Source organism: Sprattus sprattus, assembly GCF_963457725.1.
Source record: "Sprattus sprattus genome assembly, chromosome: 17".
Lineage (NCBI taxonomy): Eukaryota > Metazoa > Chordata > Actinopteri > Clupeiformes > Clupeidae > Sprattus > Sprattus sprattus.
In genome coordinates, this window is record NC_137915.1 from 28247900 (window position 1) to 28267640 (window position 19741).

Here is a 19741-nt window from a genome sequence, read left to right on the forward strand (position 1 = left end):
GCTGACCCCAGCCATCTATTACCTACGTCACTCAACACCGGTGTCATCAGCCAAGCTGGCATGTTAACTGCATTGGCAGTATGTTTGTCTCTGTGTGTGTGTGTGTGTGTGTGTGTGTGTGTGTGTGCGTCTGAACAGTGCGTAACTCTGACATGGCCATTAACCTCCCTGGCAGAGGGGTTGCCGGTGGTTATGTGGTCTGGCTAATTACTCAGCTTGCAGACGTAATCCAAACTAAACAGCACCACACGTACAACAGCACCATACACCACCACAACAGAGGGAGAGAGAGAGAGAGAGAGAGGTGGAGGAGGGGGGTGGGGGAGATAGGGGGATTTGAAACCTCAGTCACCCTAAAGGTATATGTCCTGTCCACGTGTTCGACTGTGTTTTGGCGTACTCAGACGCAAGACTCAAAAGAGCACTAAGAGTATTATTTCGAGCACACAGTGGGCTACACACAGTGGGCTGGGGGTGGGTGGAGGGGCGAGTTGAGACAGTTTTGTTATGAGGCTGATCTATAAATCTGTTGGAATCTAAGAAAAGTATGTGTAAGATCTCCCTTAACAAGCCAGGCTTGGGGCCAAACCCTGAGAAACGGAGTCGGCACTGGAGTCTCCACCACCCAAGAGTGTTTGTGTGTGTTTATATGGGCCTGTTTGTGTGTGTGTGCTTGTGTGGGCCTGTTTGTGTGTTTGTCTGTGTGTGTGTGTGTGTGTGTGTGTGTGTGTGTGTGTGTGTGTGTGTGTGTTTGTGTGTGAGTGTATGTTTGTAAGGGCGTGTGTGTGTGTGAGTGTATGTTTGTGTGTGTGTGTGTGTGTGTGTGTGTGTGTGTGTGTGTGTGTGTGTGTGTGTGTGTGAGTGTATGTTTGTAAGGGCGTGTGTGTGTGTGAGTGTATGTTTGTAAGGGTGTGTGTGTGTGTGTGTGTGTGTGTGTGTGTGAGTGTATGTTTGTAAAGGCGTGTGTGTGTGTGTGTGTGTGTTTTTGTAATGGGGATAGAGAGGAATGCCATCTTAAACCCACAACTGACTCCATTAATACCCGAGTCAACAATGTGTTTTCAACTCCCACATCTACAGCAACCGCTCATCGACTTCAGTCTGGGTTTAAAAAGAGCATACCAGTTCATCTCCCCTCCATGCGGAAGATGAATGACTGCAGGTGGAACTTTACCAGAACTCTTAGCAGAGAGAGAGAGAGAGAGAGAGAGAGACAGAGAGAGAGCGATGAAGAGGGAGAGAGAAAGAGAGGGGAAAGAGACAAGACAGAGAGGGACAGAGAGAGAGAGAGAGAGAGAGAGAGAGAGAGAGAGAGGACTGAGGGATGGTGACTGTGTAAAGAAGAGAAGATGGGATATGGTTGGCTGGGCCACTCACAGATAGCAGGTCTTTCAGGTGTCATTTTTATTGTCCTCTGTATCTTCTTATCACAATTTACACCCTCATCTCTCTCTTACTTACACAGTGTTTCTCAACCTCTTGTAAAAGGGCCAAAGAGCACAGCGTATGTGTTTATTTCATTCTTTCTTCTCTCTCTCTCTCTCTCTCTTACACACACACATACACACACCTACACACACACATACACACACACACACACACACACACACACACACACAGCTTCACACACACACACACACACACACACACTGCTCATTCATGTCTATAAAGTCTACAAAAACTAATCTAAAGTTTACAAAAGCTAATCTTTAAAAGCCATCTAATGACAATGACAGATACTACGGATAGGCCTATATCCTCACCTATGATTTGTCTTCTGCAACCCCTTTCTCCATATCTGTCTTTTCTTCTCCTTCACACAATACCGCTATGAAGCCATTGAACTCCCATCCTGCTGTTCTCCTCCATTTGAGGCTATTTTAGCTCAATGTCTCCTCCACCGTGAAGCAGAAGTCCTACGGAAGGCTAGGTGGGACAAAGGAAGAAAAAACACTGAAAGCTCTTTATACTGACAGAAATGGGAGGAATTAATGTCCTGCTGGTTTGAACAACCCATTTCTAGTTCAGCACTAAATGTCAGCTCTCTTCAAACTCAAAATTGGTGCACTAACCAATTACTCCCCAACCATCCAAAAGAGGGGAAAAGTAAAAGGAAGAGAGAGAGAGAGGGGGGGAAATCCATTCTCCGGAGGCAGGCTGTGGTGGCGCGTGCCGGACAGGCTGGAGTGGCTCTGATGGGCATGAATTAGGGGCCCAGCGAGATGCCCAAAATGACAGGGCTGAGAACACTTTACCACTTTTAAGCAAAGCTGCCCAAGACCGTTACAGTATGAGCACTTCACATCTCCTGTGCCATGCTTGCTCAAGAGCTTTCTCTCACTCCTCTTCTCCCTTTCCATCTCCTTCTTTCTCTCCTTCTCTCACTCGCATGCTCCTTTTCTCCATTCCGTTCTCCTTCTTTCTCTCCTTCTCTCACTCGCATGCTCCTTTTCTCCATTCCGTTCTCCTTCTGCCAGTCTCACTCACTTGGTGTCTACCTCACTTAGCCGAGCCCATCACCTGTCTGTTGTTGAATGAGAGCACAGCTCTCCCCCCTCTCTCCTCTCCCCCCTCCCTGTCTCCCTTGCTTTCTTTCTGTCAGTGGTGTTGAGGCGAGGTGGTGATGTGCCTGGACACACATTCCTTATAGTGAATGTACACATGTCCTCTCTTTGTCTTGGTTTATGGTGAATGTACACATGTCCTCTCCCAGTCCTGTCTTGTACTTCCTACTCCTTGCTCCTTCATCTGGGGAAGGCACAAAGAGAAGTAGGGAGATCTGAGTAAATGTTTTCACTTGTGCGGGTGTGTGTGTGTGTGGGTGTACTCCCATTCATTTTGAAGCAATGTTTGTCATATGTTGCACAGACATGTAATATGAGGGTTCACTTGTGATGTATGCACACACATACACACTTGTGCACACACACACACGCACACACACACACGTAAAATTAACTTTTAATAAAGTTTCCCGTCCTCTTTTATTTCAGGTCCAGAATGTTCCAGAAACTTCACCTCTAACAGCGGAGTTATCAAGTCCCCAGGCTACCCAGAGAAGTATCCCAACCAGCTAGACTGCACCTTCATGATCTTTGCTCCCAAGATGTCTGAGATCGTGCTGGAGTTTGAGAGCTTTGAGCTGGAGCCAGACCCCAATCCTCCTGCCGGCGTCCACTGCCGCTACGACCGCCTGGAGATCTGGGATGGCTTCCCTGGGGGTGAGTAGCTTTTGAACTCTTACACACATGCTCACACTCACACAAGAACAGAAGGATGACACTCCCAGACGCATGCATGCAAGTATGCTTCTTGGCTTCATTGGAATAGCACAGTGATGAAGGACCAACAGTAACAGCACAACAACCAACAGCAAAAAAAAACTGTTCAATTAGTGATTTACATTTTTAGCACAAGACGCGTGCTTGAACATAGCCATGAGCTCTAGACATGCATGACCAGCAGTCAGATGACCCAGTTTCGCTTCAGACCCACAATGCACCTCTTCAGTCTGGAGCTGGCTCATGAGCCTGCGGGGCCAAGCCCTTCTGAACACAATGCTCATATTTAGGCCCCACTGCCTGGAGCATGGGCCCCCATGTCAGCTGCTCCTTTCACTGGTGGGGGGTGGAGGAAGAGGGGGGGTTGGCATGAGGAGCCGGAGCGAGGTCTTGCCCTTGGCTATGCCCGGTCCCCTCCTCGACTCTGCCCTCCTCCTTCCCTCCTCCTCCCCCAGAGGGGAGATGCTATCGCTCCATAACAATGCCCTGTGATTGATCTCGGGGGGGAGAACCAGGAAATGGCTCTCCTTGACGAGCGTTCCGTTCCGTTGCAAGAAACACAAACAACTGGCGGTAAAAAAAACAAGTGAAGATATGAAGTCTTATCAGGATGGGGTTAGGGTAGGGGCTCCAGGACACACACACACACACACACTCACAGACTCTCTCTCTCTCACACACACACACACACACACACACACACACAACTTCACAGACACACACACACACAAACACACACACAGACACACACGCACACACTCTCACTTTCTCTCTCTCTCACGCACACACACACACACATAGACACACACATCAGCACGGTCAGCAGAATGTGATTAGTGGGGCCTGTCAACATCATGTCAACAAGGGGCCTAGGGCAGTGGCAGCAGTGCCAAGGACTGGGGGATGTGAGGAGGCTGCATGGTCTGGTCTTGGGTCTGAGCAGGGCTGGGGGATCTGAGGGCACTGCCTGGTCTTGGGTCTGAGCAGGACTGTTTGTCTTCATTCATTAGGATGGGTGGGTGCTCACTCTGGCATGCAGACTGTAGCCATTTCCCACCCTATGTGCACTGGTCTAAAAGGGTTTCAGAGAGAGAATGGGAAGCGTCTGGACTGAGTGTTGTTATGTCTCTGGAAAGAGAGCTTAACACGGGTTAGGCAAATCAAAGAGTGTTTCTGCAGCGTTAAAAAGAAGGGGGTCACAGAATGGTCCTTGGAGCCACAGTGGCACAGCCTTATTATCACCCTCTATTTTGGAGAGGAGGTGAGAAGATGACGGGAACAGATGACACCTACCGCCAGCAGGCTAAGAGAGTGTTTTAGTTCACTAGAGAACTTTGTTAACTCGAACTGAACTTTCTGAACTTGAACTGTCGTCATGGTCTTTTTATTGAAGTTGTCTTTGAAAGGTGGTTAAAGTTGTTGTTGTCCTTGGGTGGTTGTTGAGAGACACGCTAGGGTTGATAACAGTCAAGAAAAAAAGGAAAGGGGAGAGGCCACTGTCCTCGTCATCCCAGGGCCGAAGGTTGGCTGTGGGATTGGCACAGTGCGTCTGGGCATGTTTTTCAGGAGAAGGCCTTGACATGTTCCGTGGCCATTTCTGGAACCCCTTCACAGGAGGAAGAACATGGTGGGGGCTGAGGAGGAGGTCACAGAGTGGGAAACAGTGGCCTGTGAAAGGGCTTCCTTCTCCCTGAGAGACTTGCATCCTACCGGCAGGGCCACACCGATCAATAGTGCATTAGTGCAGAAGACTGTGGGCGCTAGACCGCCGCCTCTGGAGCACCAGGGGACACACTCCTCCCCATCCCCCCAAGCCCCCACACACTCCCCTCTGCCCCCCCAGCACCACACACACCCCCTCAGCCCCCCCCCCCCCCTAGCCCCCACAGCACCACACACACTCCCCTCTGCCCCCCCAGCACACACACACACTTCCCCCTCTGCACTCTCCTCTCTCTCCCCTCCCTCTCCTGCGGAACACACGGGCACATGGAGGAGGGTTCACGCTGAGCAGCTGTTTAATATTTCATTGCAATGTTGAGTCATGCAGACAATTCTAGACATACATATACAGTCAGACACACACACACAACACACACACACACACACACACACACACACACACACACACACACACAACCACATTCCCACACAAATTAAAAATAAAATCACAGGCCAAATGTATCAAGCTTTGCTACACGTGTACACACAATCCCACGATTTCTGTATGCAGGTTTTTTCGTCAGAGTTATCAAACAATGTATGCCAATTCTCTTCACAAATCTGAACTTTCTTCAAATCAACCGCACTCCAGTGTTTCATGAAATGGTAGAAAACAACCCCATGTTTTTTTATCAGCGTTATGTCATCTTGTCACGTAAAACTAAATGCTACTTGGTTGTGACTTTATTTGTTTAGTTTTTCCTCGTTGGTACTCCTTGGCCGAATACCACTGCCATCTATGCCCCAACGTTGGGCAATAGCCATATTGTAAAAAGCCTATGCTAATATGCTAGGCTATTTGCACAAAACAAACTGACCCATATCAAATGCGTCTGACATGGGCATTGTTAGACCCGGGTATCTGGGGCTATGTTTTACTTTCATCATCATTAGTTCCTCTTGGTGTTGACAATCTGCAAATTACAAATATTATTTGTACGTTATGTGTACATTTAGCAGCATGTAGGAAAGTGCTCAGTGTGATTTAAGTGATCCATGTGGCCACACACACATACGTCCTGGATCTGCCTTGTGAAATAATTGAAGAATTCTAAGCCCATAAGTGCACCTGGTGCATTACTTATTCTGTGGAAGTTGTCATGGTGTCATGGTTTCTTTAAGCCCTTTTCCTATTTAACCCATATGCACCCCCCCACCCCCACCCCCACCCCGGTCCATCCTCACAGCTGACGGGCCTCTTTCATCTCCCTGTCTTGTTCTGACTGGCTGAGGGCCATGCTCTAGAAGACCAGCCGTTCGTCTCGCCTCGTCTCGCCTCACAGATCACAGAGCTGCTAATCACTGATAAGCACAGGGGAAAGAGGGAAAGAGGGAGAGAGAGAGGGAGAGAGAGAGGGAGAGGGAGGGAGGGGGGAAGACCAATGTCACCATCTCATTAAAACTTTATTCTCTTCTCTTTTCCCTCACCTCTGCCTGTTCTGTTCCCTCCTCTTTTATCTCTCTCCCTCTCTGCCCCTCCCTCTCTCCTTCTTTCTCTTTCTCTGAATCACCTTTTCTTTCCCTCGCCCAAATGAAGCATGCATGTATTCAGTGTGCTCACTGGAACGTGTCAGAGGATCACTTTTACTGCCCTCCATTTTCTTCTCGTTTCCCTCTTCTCCCTCCTCTCCCTCCCACGTCCATTTGTTAGCTCCAGCTTCCCCTTGTCTGTGCTGTTGAGTGGGGTTTGTGTGATCTAGACAACCTCCAGACCCCAAACCATTAAAAGAGGCCCAGGAATTTATGACTGACAAGCGGACGGAAACGCCAGCCTCGCCTTGTGCTGGGCAGAGACTCTCCTTTCTTCTTTTTCTGTCTTTTCTTTTCTTCTCTTTTTTTCACTTTGGTTGGATTCAAGGATGAGTGGGTGTGGAATTGGAATGTTCCAGGCATGTTGGGTCATCTGGGGTCACGATGAGGTCAGCCAGGATTCAGTGGACACCCTGTGGAGATGTGGCCTCAGGAGTGTGTCTGTTTGCACCACGGTGTCGTAAACCTCAGTAAACAAACACGTTTCGAGACATTCTTTAATCACAAATGCGATGAATTGAACACTCTGTATCACTCTTTCTCTTCTCCTTTTCAGCATTAAAGTAACAATGAAATGCTCTCTCTCTTTCTTTCTTTTCCTCTGTCTGTCTCTCTCTCCTTCTCTTTTCCTCACAGTGGGTCCATACATCGGCCGGTTCTGTGGGCAGACCACCCCAGGGCGCATCATCTCCTACACGGGCATCCTTGCCCTGACAATCAACACCGACAGCGCCATCGCCAAGGAGGGCTTCTCTGCCAACTTCACCGTCCTGGAGCGCACTCTGCCAGAGGGTGAGTCTGAAAGAACGGGCACAAACCCACATTGCACCCTCCCAACAGAACAGAACAGACCAGAGCATGCAGCATATCATCCACTCGCAGGTCTTGATACAGTGGAAAGGACAACATATGAAATCTTCTTAAAGAAAGAAAACGCTCCAGTACTTTACCTGAAGTTGATTTTCAATCTGACGCGTTGTGCACGCTGACATACTCCCTCCCCGCCTCCCAGCAGTTATGTGTCGTTTCCTGCGTGTGTGTGTGTGTGTGTGTGTGTGTGTGTATGTGTTGTTTCCTCTGTAGTCGAGACAAGCGGGGAGAAAGGGTGAGACGGTGAACTGGTGCCGTGCAGATGCACTCTCTGTAATAACATGAAAGACAGAGGGAGTTATTAAATCAACATGTCCTAGTGATTCACAACACACTGCCCCCCCCACACACACACACACACACACACACACACACACACACCCTCTCTCCCCCCCTCTCTCTATCTATCTCTATCTCACACGCACACCCACACTTTTTCATTAAGTAGATGTGGGAGAGGAGTCACGCATCATAGAACTCTATTTTATGAGCCTTGGTTTACACACTGGTGCTCAGGAACGTAGCGTCAGGGACATGCTCACTCTCCCACACGTTCTTGCTAGACACTTCCTTGTGGTTTTTTCAAACATGATTGCCCTGGGGCACAACCTCTTCACCCCAATTTGAGAATGCTCTGGCTAAACATTTCATTTGCGACTAGTGCAAGCACCACCAGACACTAGTGTCTCGGAGAGACTGTAAATCTGTTCACAGACGACCCTCAACCCTCCTGACTCCTCCCTCCCTCCCCTCCCCCTCTCTCTCTCTGTCGTCCCCAGCCCCTTTCCTTCCCCTCCAGCATCCCCCTCCCATCTCTCGGCTTTCTCTGTCTATATGTCTTGTTTTTCTCTCTCTCTGTCTCGATCTGTCTGCTCCATCTCGCCCTCTTCAGTTCCCTCTTTCATTCTTTCTTTCTCTCTCTCTCTCTCTCTCTCTCACTCTCTCTCACCCTCTCTCTCTCTCTCTCTCACACACACACACACACACACACACATAGACTCTTTCTTCTATTTCCTCCACCTCTTGATTGTTGTATTTGTCTTAAAACGCTAATCGCCTCAGCTGGAGGTGAGGTAGATGGAGCTCACCAGTAATCTGTGTGTGTGCGTGTGCGTGCGCTGTTGGCTCAGTGAGGACAGTGTTGCGCTGGCATTCCCCACAGGTCCTGTTCTGCAGGCAGGCAGGCAGGCAGGCAGGCAGGGAGGCAGGCAGGCAGGCAGGGAGGAGAGACTGCAGTGCTGCCAATACACTGACTTAGCACTGCGTCAACAACAGATCAGATCTCGCGTGTGTGGGAGGACCACCCAAGATGGATTAGGGATAGCATTTTAATTCATGCAATTTAGGGGTGGTTGCCACTAACTTACTGGGACATAAATACAGCAGTTTTAAGGAGAGTCTAGATAACTTAGATAACATTTAGCAATGTGAAGCATGTGGTTCTTGTCATGTGGAGAGGGACTAGGATGAGATGAATAAGACATTGGAGATGGAAAGATGTGAAACCTTCTGTCATCTCTACTATTACCCTTTTCTGCTTATGTTTCTGGATGGTATTTGCCGGTTGGCAGCTATGTTGGAGAATGAGTTCAGTGTTGTCACAGCTGCAGCCGAGCACTGAAGACATGTCATATTAATTATTAATCACATCCCTAAATCTGCATTCTGTATCTCTGCTTTTAAAAACCCTCAACCCACACAAACACACACAGAAGTATTTACCATGGCTCTTTACCAACCCACTACTGGTCTGGTGAAGAGAGGCCAACGAAGTACAGACGTCCAGCTCTCCTGTCTTCTGCAATTAATATAATCTCATGCTAACGTCTCATGCTAACATCTCTCTGCATGATTAATACAATCTCATGCTAACATATCTCTGCATGATTAATACTATCTCATGCTAACATCTCTCTGCATGATTTAGCATTTTGGGATCTCTTAGGTTGATTTGAGCAGCTTAGCCAATTTAAGACCATCTAATTGCTTTTCTGCCAGTCCTGACCACTGGAGAGCGGTCTCTAAAAGCGATGCCTCTCAGGCTCAGCAGCGTTGCCCCCCTACCTGAAGGGCTTCAGACTGGCCTCAGGATGAACTCCACTCCATTCCTCTAAATGCCCACACGAGGTTTGACCTGAGCAGCCCCTGGTTTACAGCATGGCTCTAAGAGCACTGCTCTGATGGGCTGCTGCTGTGTGCTCTGGTGGCAGGCAGACGCCACCCTGAGAGCAGGCTAGCAGTAGGCAGGGAGAAGAACCACTCTATGTCCCCCCCTCCACCCCCACAGTGACTGGGATGTGAGTGTTGACTGCGGTGCGGATGTAGAGGCAGAAAATGACAGGGGTGGAGTGATGCATAGGATACGGAGGGGAGGAGAGGAAGAGATGTGAGCATGGGATACGGAGGGGAGGAGAGGAAGAGATGTGAGCATAGGATACGGAGGGGAGGAGAGGAAGAGATGTGAGCATAGGATACGGAGGGAGGAGAGGAAGAGATGTGAGCATAGGATACGGAGGGGAGGAGAGGAAGAGATGTGAGCATAGGATACGGAGGGAGGAGAGGAAGAGATGTGAGCATAGGATACGGAGGGGAGGAGAGCGAGAGATGTGAGCATAGGATACGGAGGGGAGGAGAGCGAGAGATGTGAGCATGGCCTCTTATGGAAGATGGAAGGAGGAGAGTGTTGGTCTGGACCGTGCATACAGTCTGCAATTAGCCTGAGGGAAACCAATGCTAAGACCTGTCATGTAGGCTAAAGAAGGTTCATGTCTTAGCTGCAGAAATGATGAGCGTTTCTTTTCTAGGGCAGTGTTCTGATTTAGATGCATGGATTGATATGCAGTGCTTGGTGCGTGATCTGTAACCCACGGCAACTGTAACTGATGTTTCCCAGCTAACACAGATGGGCTCTCCATCTGCTCTGAGGCAGTTAGACCTGCAGACAGTGGGCCACTGCATCAGTCACTGAGACTGTGTGTGTGTGTGTGTGTGTGTGTGTGTGTGTGTGTGTGTGTGTGTGTGTGTGTGTTTTTGTGTGTGTGTGTGTGTGTGTTTGAGCGTGTGTGCTTGCACAGTCTTAACCTGTTTGCTGATGTTTCCCTGTCTCCCGGAATGCCATTGAGTGTGTCAGACTGTTTAACTGATGTGTTTGTTGAGGTGTATTTGGCGTTATCTGGTCACTTTATTGGCTTGTTGGCTTGTTCCCTAGTTGCCCCCCCCCCCCCCCCCCCCCCCCCTACATATACACATAGAAGCACGACTTTCCTTTGTGCCACTGTGTCTGGACAACGGCCTCCAGGGGTCAGGGGCTGAACTTTGCCCGACCCCGATGCTCCAGCCACCCAGACTGGGGAGCCAGGGGACGACTGGGACGACTGTCCCCCGTCAACACAAACACCCAGCACACAGCCAAACCTGGGTGGCATGGCACGCTGGCTGATATATGTCTTTCTCTCCTTCTCTGTGAAACAGAGGGAATGACGGGGAATTTTTCCACCCTGGGGGAGGCGAGTGTAAGGAAATGTGCAGCATGTACAAAACACACTCAGAACAAAAAAAAGAGCCTACAGGAAAGTTTGAAAGGGGGCAAACTTCTTTAATGTATTGTAATGCATAACGCTTCTATTTTCTCCCCCGCTCTGCCTCTGCTTCTTCGGTAAGAGCCTAAGCTGAATGTTTTATGAATGCGGCTTTATGTCTTAATGTAGTACACTTTCAGCTGTAGAACTCCATTACAGGCCTTTTTCTGGAAGGAGCGAGAGAACAGGAGAGAAAGAGTGAAAGAGAAAGAGAGAGAGAGAGAGAGAGAGAGAGAGAGAGAGAGAGAGAGAGAGAGAGAGAGAGAAAACAGGAGCGAGGGAGAGGATGGAGCGTGGGTCGCTGAAGCAGAGTTGATGCTCTTTATTCGGGCCACCACGGCTGAAGTGGCGTGTGTGTGTGTGTGTGTGTGTGTGTGTGAGTGGTGGCAAGGTCCCTGGGGGTTGGCGGCACTCTGGGCATGACATGTTCCCTTCTCCTGGGATCTGACACTTACCTCTCTTAACAGATTTCCTCTGCACATGCAAGCACACACACACACACACACACTCACACACACACACACACACAAACACACACACACACACACACACACACACACACATTACATTTAGTCAATAAGTCAATAAGGTGTTTTTGTCAGATGTCCACAGCAGTTTTGCTATTGTGAATACTGAAATGTGTAAATCTATCACGACATCCCTCTAACTCACACAACCCCCTTTTCTCTCCTGTAGACTTCGACTGCTTTGAGCCCCTGGGGATAGAGTCAGGTGAAATCCCGTCAGAACACATCGTTGCCACTTCCCAGTACAGTGCCGGCTGGTCCACAGAACGTTCCAGACTCAACAACGACGAGAACGCCTGGACACCAGCCGAGGATTCCACTAAGGAGTGGATTCAGGTACACTGCAGCTCCTAGTCACTGAATCCTTTCCTGTTTAAAATGAATGTTTCTTTCCATGCTTGCCAGACGGAAGACCTTGTTTGAGCTATGAGACACGAATCAGCACTGCCATCAAACTGTTTCCAGAAGCCTCCGCTGCAATTGTTTGCTAAAGAAATTGCTACATCAGGCTTTGAGACGTTCGTATTCTGTTGGTATATGAGTGCATTTTCTGCCAGGGGTGAAGTCGGTTAAGTCCGTGTTTTCACAGACAACTGGTGGTTTGTTCCGTCAAACCGCAAATGGACTCCACAAATATGATGAATCATTATGGCTTCCGGAAAGAAACCCAAGTTCAGCATGCCAACTAACACAAAGCCTCCTGTTGTCTTGGATACAGCATGTGCTCTTCATCTCTGTGTCTGATTGGCTGAGCTTATAACCACCTGAAACCACAGACATCTTGTATCTCTCTGGAATTTTGTTGAAATGATACAGAACGGAGCTGCTATTCCACATTGACACACCCAATAACCCAATAAATAAACAGATAAGGTAAACATACAGCTACATGGGAGAAATGCATACTCCTTTGGAAACTCCTTCAGACACACTGACTACCGCAACTGATTGTTATGTTGACATGACAACTGCAGCACTAGAACACACAGGCCTCATGCCGTGCCCCCCCCCCCCTTTCTGTTGGGTGGGAATGTTTGGGTTGTTTTCGAGTATTAACCCTTGGGGCATCTTTCAGCCAAGCCTCCCAACATGCAGCCATAACTTTATTTTCTTTCACCATCTCCGTCTGTCCCTGAAAAGATTGGGCCAAACATGCTCCTCAGGGGGCTAATAATAGCACTGACCCAAAGCCAAAGATGTGCTAGGGGAGGTCCATGAAGCAGCCTCGGCTCACTGCTATCAAAATATTGTCCTGCAGGCTTTAACTCCACTTCCCCCAATAATTGAATCAGCAGAAGGGGGCCGTAATGCTCCTGACCGCACATGACATGAGCCAGCCACTGGTGGCCCTCAGCACCGCTTCCTGTGGGACTGAAGGGAGGCATCTCAGGGTAGAGGTCCTTCGTCTGGTCTTCTGCTGACTCGTCCGCCGCCCGCCCGCCCGCCTGCTCTTCCCAAACCTCAGACGCTCTGTGCCCAGCTCAGAGGGGAAATTCCACAGCTGTGGAGAGCTGGCTGCCCGAGGGTGTCTGTGTGTGTGGCCAAACAAAGGGACAATTGTTTCTTCTCTCCCCTTTTCCTGCCTCTATCTGTCTGTCATTCTTCCTCTTCTCTTCCCTGTCTGCTTTGTCATTCCTTCCTTCTTCGCCCTGTTCCCTCTCGCCATGCCTTTTTTCTCTCTGTCTGCCAGTATCATGGAGTTCCAGGATTTGGCAATACTGTGCTGCCTCTGAAAAAGACAGAAAGGAGAATGTGTCTGATCCAAATGTGTGTTGTTTGTTGATTGCAGAAGGGAAAATGTAGAAAAATCACCACTTTTAAAACCAATTGGGCAGTTCCACTTGGCTGTGTAGTTGCCAGCTCATATTTGATCCATAATTAAGTGGACTTCATAGACACTCAGCTTTAGCTGACGAGTCGATGCTTTTTTTAATGAAACTTAAGATGCAGTGTCTCCCACTGGGTTGTATTGAGCCAAGGAGAACCATTTTCAAAGCATTACAAATTCTCTGATGACTATTGATTAGGGATGAAAGAGTTTTTTGGCAGTAAAATCCTGGAGACAGTTTTTCAAGATCTTTGATTCTTACCAGACCGCTGTAATTTTCACCAGCCAATCCGAAGTCAAAGGTTGAACTCTGCTCATCTGTTTCCAAGGAAACAATAGACAGACTCTCACAGAATGTTTTAATTTCAAATTTAAAGAACCATCCTCACCTTGCATGCTTTGCACTTGTGAAAGAGTTTCATTATGACAAGTGCAATTAAAGGAGTGAGATTCTTGAATTCACTCTCATTAAGCTTGTCTGAACACTGACAACAATTGTCCCCCTCTCGTGTGCACCGCGCCTAACTAATGAAGCCGACCACTTCACACTCACAAATCAAGACCCACGCACTAACCCCCTCCCCCCATATCTCCTCACATGCATATCATCCATTCATTATTTATTGAACTAATTCACCAGACACAATTACCTCTTGGAACGCAGTGCAGCGAGGGGACAAGCATCTGATTCTCTGCTGTGCCTCTCATTCTATATTTTGTATTCGTGGCAGAGCCAGGGTCAAGGCAAAGCTTATAGGCCGCCTCATAGCGATTAGTATTGGGGACTGGAAGACATCTATGTCTCGGTCTGGATGATCCAAATTCAGTTTGGCCAGGGCAGATACCTGTTGGCAGAGGTCCCATGGAGAAAGAAACAGAGGAGACCGTCTGGACTACCTCATTTCATTTCTGTTTATTTGCCATAAATACATATGCCATTTGCAAAAACAGAAATAGAAACAGGAACAGGGGGCACAGTTATGCACACCATGCCCTGTTGGTATTTAAGAGTGTTTTGTATTGCATGTTACAATCTGCATCAAATATTCCGGATGTGTAAGAAGTGACCTTTCTGTCTGAAAAAGTCATATTTATGGGGTAGGTCTGTTTTCAATAGGAAGCATTGGTTGCTGCGTGACATTGCCAGAGGAAGTACCTGCAGCTGTACAACACATTGAGCTTCCTCCAAAGAGTGACCAGCGCTTTTGAAAAATGGCTGAAAACACTCAAAAACAGATGTACGTTGGAACTAATGTACCTCACTTAAAGTCTGGCATAAAAGCAAAATGGCTCCGTCTAAACTATGGGTTTTGATAACGTGGTTTGATCCAGCATCACTGGCGTGTCTTCAAGTCAAAGGTTCCTTAATGATACTTTAAACTCTCCAAAGGAATGACTCATTCAGACAGTAGTCATTGATCACAGAGCAGCCATGCATTATGCATTAGCTGTTGAGTGGGGGGAAAGGCTTGTCAATACTTAAAAGCATTTCTACCTGGATCGCATAATGGGAGGGCACAAGTCGTCCGGGGTCTAAATTAATGTCTGTTCCCATTTTTCATGTTGTTCTGTGCTTTGCAATAATTTCCCTTTACATGGTCATAATTTATTTACCAAAGCTCCACCATTACCATAAATCTAATGGTGTGGTGAATACATCCAAACACATTCTGCTGTTGCTGCCCACGTCTCTCCTGCTGGTTCCTTAAACGGTTTGATCATGAGAGAAATCACGAGACGTGAGGGCCTGTCTCCCTGAGCACTAAGAGAAAGGATGTTTACTTTAATCAACCTCGTAGAAACAACACCCCCACCCTCAGACAGATAACACACAGCGGTGTATTTTGGGGGAAAACAGCACTTGATGGTGTAGTCTGACGTGGACATGCGGCGGTGCCAAGCGGTTCAACAGGAAGCAGTGATGCCTTGATTGATGAGTGGAGGGCAGGGGAAAGCTCCGGGGCCGAGGTCCTACACCTCTGGACAAGGAGAAATATTGACAGAGCTGTTTCCCCTAAAGTGGCCAGCAATGTGAATCCCCTTCAGAAAATGGAGTCTTTCTAACTAATTGCAGACTTCCCTCTGATGGCAGAAGGAAAACAAATGGAGCTGTCAAGTAATTGTTAACGGAAGAGGCAGGAGAGGGATAGATATGCTCTCAACTAACCACTATCGAGGGGATACAAGTATTCCTGGTTTAAACTCTTGATTGTTTTGCCTCATCTCACCCCTCCCCCTGTACAATTTATCTGAACATTTTCTATGAAAGGCTACTGATCATCTCGCCTGTTTTCAGTTAAGCCACAGCAGGCTCTGTCTCCATGCCAACAGATGAGTTATTACAAGCATGGGATTGGAATGAACATCAGGCAGCGGTCTAATAAAGCCTGGAGGCCTGTTATTGGGATAGGGCCTCAAGCACACACAGGGACATTTCTGAGCCAGCCAAGGGCTGTTTGGTGCCGTATGAAAGCCCATTAAGGCCCTGTTCCCCTCCAATCTACTCGCCTGAATAGTAGACTGTTTCAGCCCACTGTATTCAACATGTCCTGAAAGTGAGACTGAGGGAGAGGAAGATTTCGAGCTTCCACCCACAAATGTGCTCCAATGTCTTTCAAAGAAGAGCTTCTTTGATCAGTTATTTTGTTAAGGCTCTATAACATCTGTGGTAGCATATCTGACCAAGATGGAAAGAGCAATGCTGTTCCCTAATCCATTGGAGATGCCACTGAACCTCAGTGGATTGTGAATGTTAAACCTGTGTAGATGGACTCCTAGTCCTGGATTACAACAGACTATGTCCAGATCTGGACCCTTTTGCGGTAGGTAAGTGTAATACCAGGTCCTCACTAAGGAAATTAGACTTACAGATTCTCTTTATGTTAAACACTAAAAACACACACACACACACACACACACACACACACACTGTACCTGTGCACCCATTAGTTGGCTTAGGTCGTTTCTCACTGTCAGATGAAGTAGATGATTGGAGCTTGGGAAAAAAGGTGCATAATTTAATGCTACCAAGCAGCCACAAGGTGCTAAAAATAGCAGCGTAATTCTGCAAGGTAAATTTGGTGATGAATTAGAAAGGTCCCACGGGAGTGCGGAGGTCTCGCTGCATGGCGTAATACAATTTTCATGAAAAGCGAATTAATTACACCTTCAGTTAATGGAATTTTATAAGAAACCACACAGGTGTCGGAGAATTAATGCCAAAAAAAGAATTGGAGGAAAAGGCAATGGGTAAATGATGGATGACAAAGGAAGAGAGGAGGACTGAGAGAGGAGAGGACAGAGAGAGGAGAAGACTGAGAGAGGAGAGGACTGAATAGAAGAGGACTGAGAGAGGAGAGGACTGAGAGAGAAAAGGACTGAGAGAAGAGGACTGAGAGAGGAGAGGACTGAGAGAAGAGGACTGAGAGAAGAGGACAGAGAGAGAAGAGGACAGAGAGAGGAGAAGACTGAGAGAGGAGAGGACTGAGAGAGAAGAGGACTGAGAGAAGAGGACTGAGAGAAGAGGACAGAGAGAGGAGAAGACTGAGAGAAGAGAGGACTGAGAGAAGAGGACTGAGAGAAGAGGACTGAGAGAAGAGGACAGAGAGAGGAGAAGACTGAGAGAAGAGAGGACTGAGAGAAGAGGACTGAGAGAGGAGAAGACTGAGAGAGGAGAGGACTGAGAGAAGAGGACAGAGAGAGGAGAAGACTGAGAGAAGAGGACTGAGAGAAGAGGACTGAGAGAAGAGGACAGAGAGAGGAGAAGACTGAGAGAAGAGAGGACTGAGAGAGAAAAGGACTGAGAGAGAAGAGGACTGAGAGAAGAGGACAGAGAGAGGAGAAGACTGAGAGAAGAGAGGACTGAGAGAAGAGGACTGAGAGAAGAGGACTGAGAGAGGAGAAGACTGAGAGAGGAGAGGACTGAGAGAAGAGGACTGAGAGAGGAGAAGACTGAGAGAGGAGAGGACTGAGAGAGGAGGACTGTGCTTTGGTGACGTGGAGGTCTGTTAACTTCCACAGGGACTAAGGACTCCCCCACCTCCTCATCCTGGTCTTATTTTGCCCTTACAGTATCTTTAACCAGATCCATAAAACAAGCCTTCCTCTTCCTCATAGTGAGGAGCTGTGTTGTTCTTTCATTTTTTTCATCCTTTGTTTTGTGAGCCAAAAGAACAGCAAACAGAATATTATGGTCCCCAGAGTTGGGCAATCAGACACTCTCTCTCTCTCTCTCGCTCTCTCTCTCTCTCTCTTTCCCACCCACACACACACAGCTTGGGGAGAGGGTATATTTTCCACAAAGACACTGAAGTGGCTGCCAGATAAACAGATCTTAAACTGGCAAGCCCCATTTTTTTCTCCTTTTTCCCTCTTCTGCGTTGAAAACCCTCCCCATGTGCCGAGCCCTCCACCCACTCTCACGAGCTGCGTTATGAGAAAGACGAGCTGGGGTATGAGAAAGACGAGCAGTGGGAAACCATTTGCTACAGCCTCTGTGCTGCTTGCTTCTCCGGCGTTCCATCAACCCCCTGAGCAGCCCCCCACCCTGCTGCCTGCTGGGGCTGGGAGAGCAGCTCTCCTCCCCTGAGCCTTCGCTGGGCTCCATACGGCTCCATAGGGCCAGCTCAGGCTAATTCTGCACTCATGATGGAGCTCCATTTAATGAATTTCTACAAGGGTTAAGGACGGATTAGCACCAAGTCATCTTCCTCAGAGGGGACAAAAGGGACAACATTGGAAGTTGAAAACGAACTTGCACTCCCTCCTTCACACATCCTACACACACACACACACACACACACACACACACACAGATGTGCTGAAACATTTCTCCCCTGTTAATCTAATTGCGCAGCGGGCTTAACTGGCTGCCTACAAGCTAGAGCGCGACTAATTCCGTTTCTGCTTTTCTGCTTTCATTTGTCAGTGTAATGAGAGCAGTGTGCGTTCACTACCCTCGCCCGTGTTAAACAGCTCTCAGCTTCCAGCTTGGCCACCTAGCACACAGCCAGGTGGGACTGAGGCAGGGGAGGGCACAGAGGGAGACAGACGGAGAATAGTGTCTGCATTCCAAACCCACAGATGTCTGGAAATCATTTTGTAGAGATAGTGTGCGCTGTTTCATCAGCTCACTCTTAGTCCTTGAAAGGATGTGCAAAAACATGGATAGAATGTCCCTAGCAACTTACAGTGATTACAGTGAACTTCCAGTGATTTTAGTTATTCATCTGGAGATGGGTCCGGCTCCAAGTGAAACTGTTTACATAAAGCCATGTTAGAAAAGGACAAAAATTGGAGTGGAGAGTGGGCGCCTTTTTTTGCTTTCTCAGCTCGGTCTTAAAATAGTTTTTTTTTCCGCCTGAAAGGAAATCCGTTGCTTTTTAACACATTGAGACAATAGTTAGATCAGCCATTCTGCATGCTTCATTCTCTCAACTCATTCACTTGGGGAGAGATGACTGATGCTTGTCGTGGTTACGTCCTGTCTTTCTTTTTGGTCTTTAATCTCACTCTTTCCCTACTTGCACATTTCCTCCCTTCTTCCTCCATTGTGTGATCCACTCCATTCTTCCTAGCTTCTCCTCTGACCATGTCTGTCTTCCCGTCCTCCATTGTGTCCTATTCACTCTTGTTCTTTCTGAACTGTGCAGGCATCAATAAATGATGCTTTGTTCATTAGTGCTTATCTGTTGTCAGTATGCACGAATGTGCTTGGGAAATTGATCTGGGCTCCTGGCCACGCCACAGTTTCCAGATCAGGTCTGTGTGACGTGCTAACCCTGGAGCGCCTCTGGTCTCTGTGCATCTGTGTGCCGCCGTCTGGCCTACAGCTGAAACACGTGTCCTGTTCCTCATGGATATTTCATCAGACTCACGCTGGCGCTGAATATAGAAGCATACCTTGAGGGCTCACGTGACCAGGTGAGAGGGCTTCATGACTCCATGGGAGTCCATGGACATTTCAAAAAGAAAGAAGATGGCAAGACATTTTTGCTGTCTGTCTGTTTCTGACTCTCTGTCTCCATCTCTCTTTCTCCTCTGCCATTCTCACTGGGTTATATGGTGAAAGCCAATTAGCAGATGGGTCCAGTGCCAAGCTGTCTTATTGGCTGGCTTCTGCTAGGCCTGCTAACAGTGGTCACGGTGGCAGCAGAGCTTGGCGGCTGGGTCTGAGATGTGTCTAGCACAGACAGACAGAGAGCAAAGGGCATGTTGTGGATCATCTACTTCAGCCACACAAACCTCACATAGACAGACATCTGACTTCATACATTTCTGGTGCTAGCCCTCAGATATAGATGGATGTATGTGTGGTCACATGTGTGACCCCGTCTATGAAGTAAGGGGCAAGAGAACGTATTAGTCTGTGCCTTCAGAATTCCTAAGTCCATATTTGGTCATCCA

General features: G+C 48.0%; 1 protein-coding gene across 1 annotated transcript in view; it reads left to right on the forward strand.

Moving 5' to 3' along the window:
* Window positions 1-19741, forward strand: part of nrp1a (neuropilin 1a) — a gene marked incomplete at its 5' end in the record, with an annotated part of 118995 nt that overhangs the window by 81864 nt on the left and 17390 nt on the right. The window contains 3 exons of the mRNA XM_080855536.1: window positions 2994-3221; window positions 7170-7325; window positions 11678-11844. Of these exons, the coding sequence (XP_080711662.1) occupies window positions 2994-3221; window positions 7170-7325; window positions 11678-11844 (551 nt within the window). The remainder of the gene's footprint in view (window positions 1-2993; window positions 3222-7169; window positions 7326-11677; window positions 11845-19741) is intronic.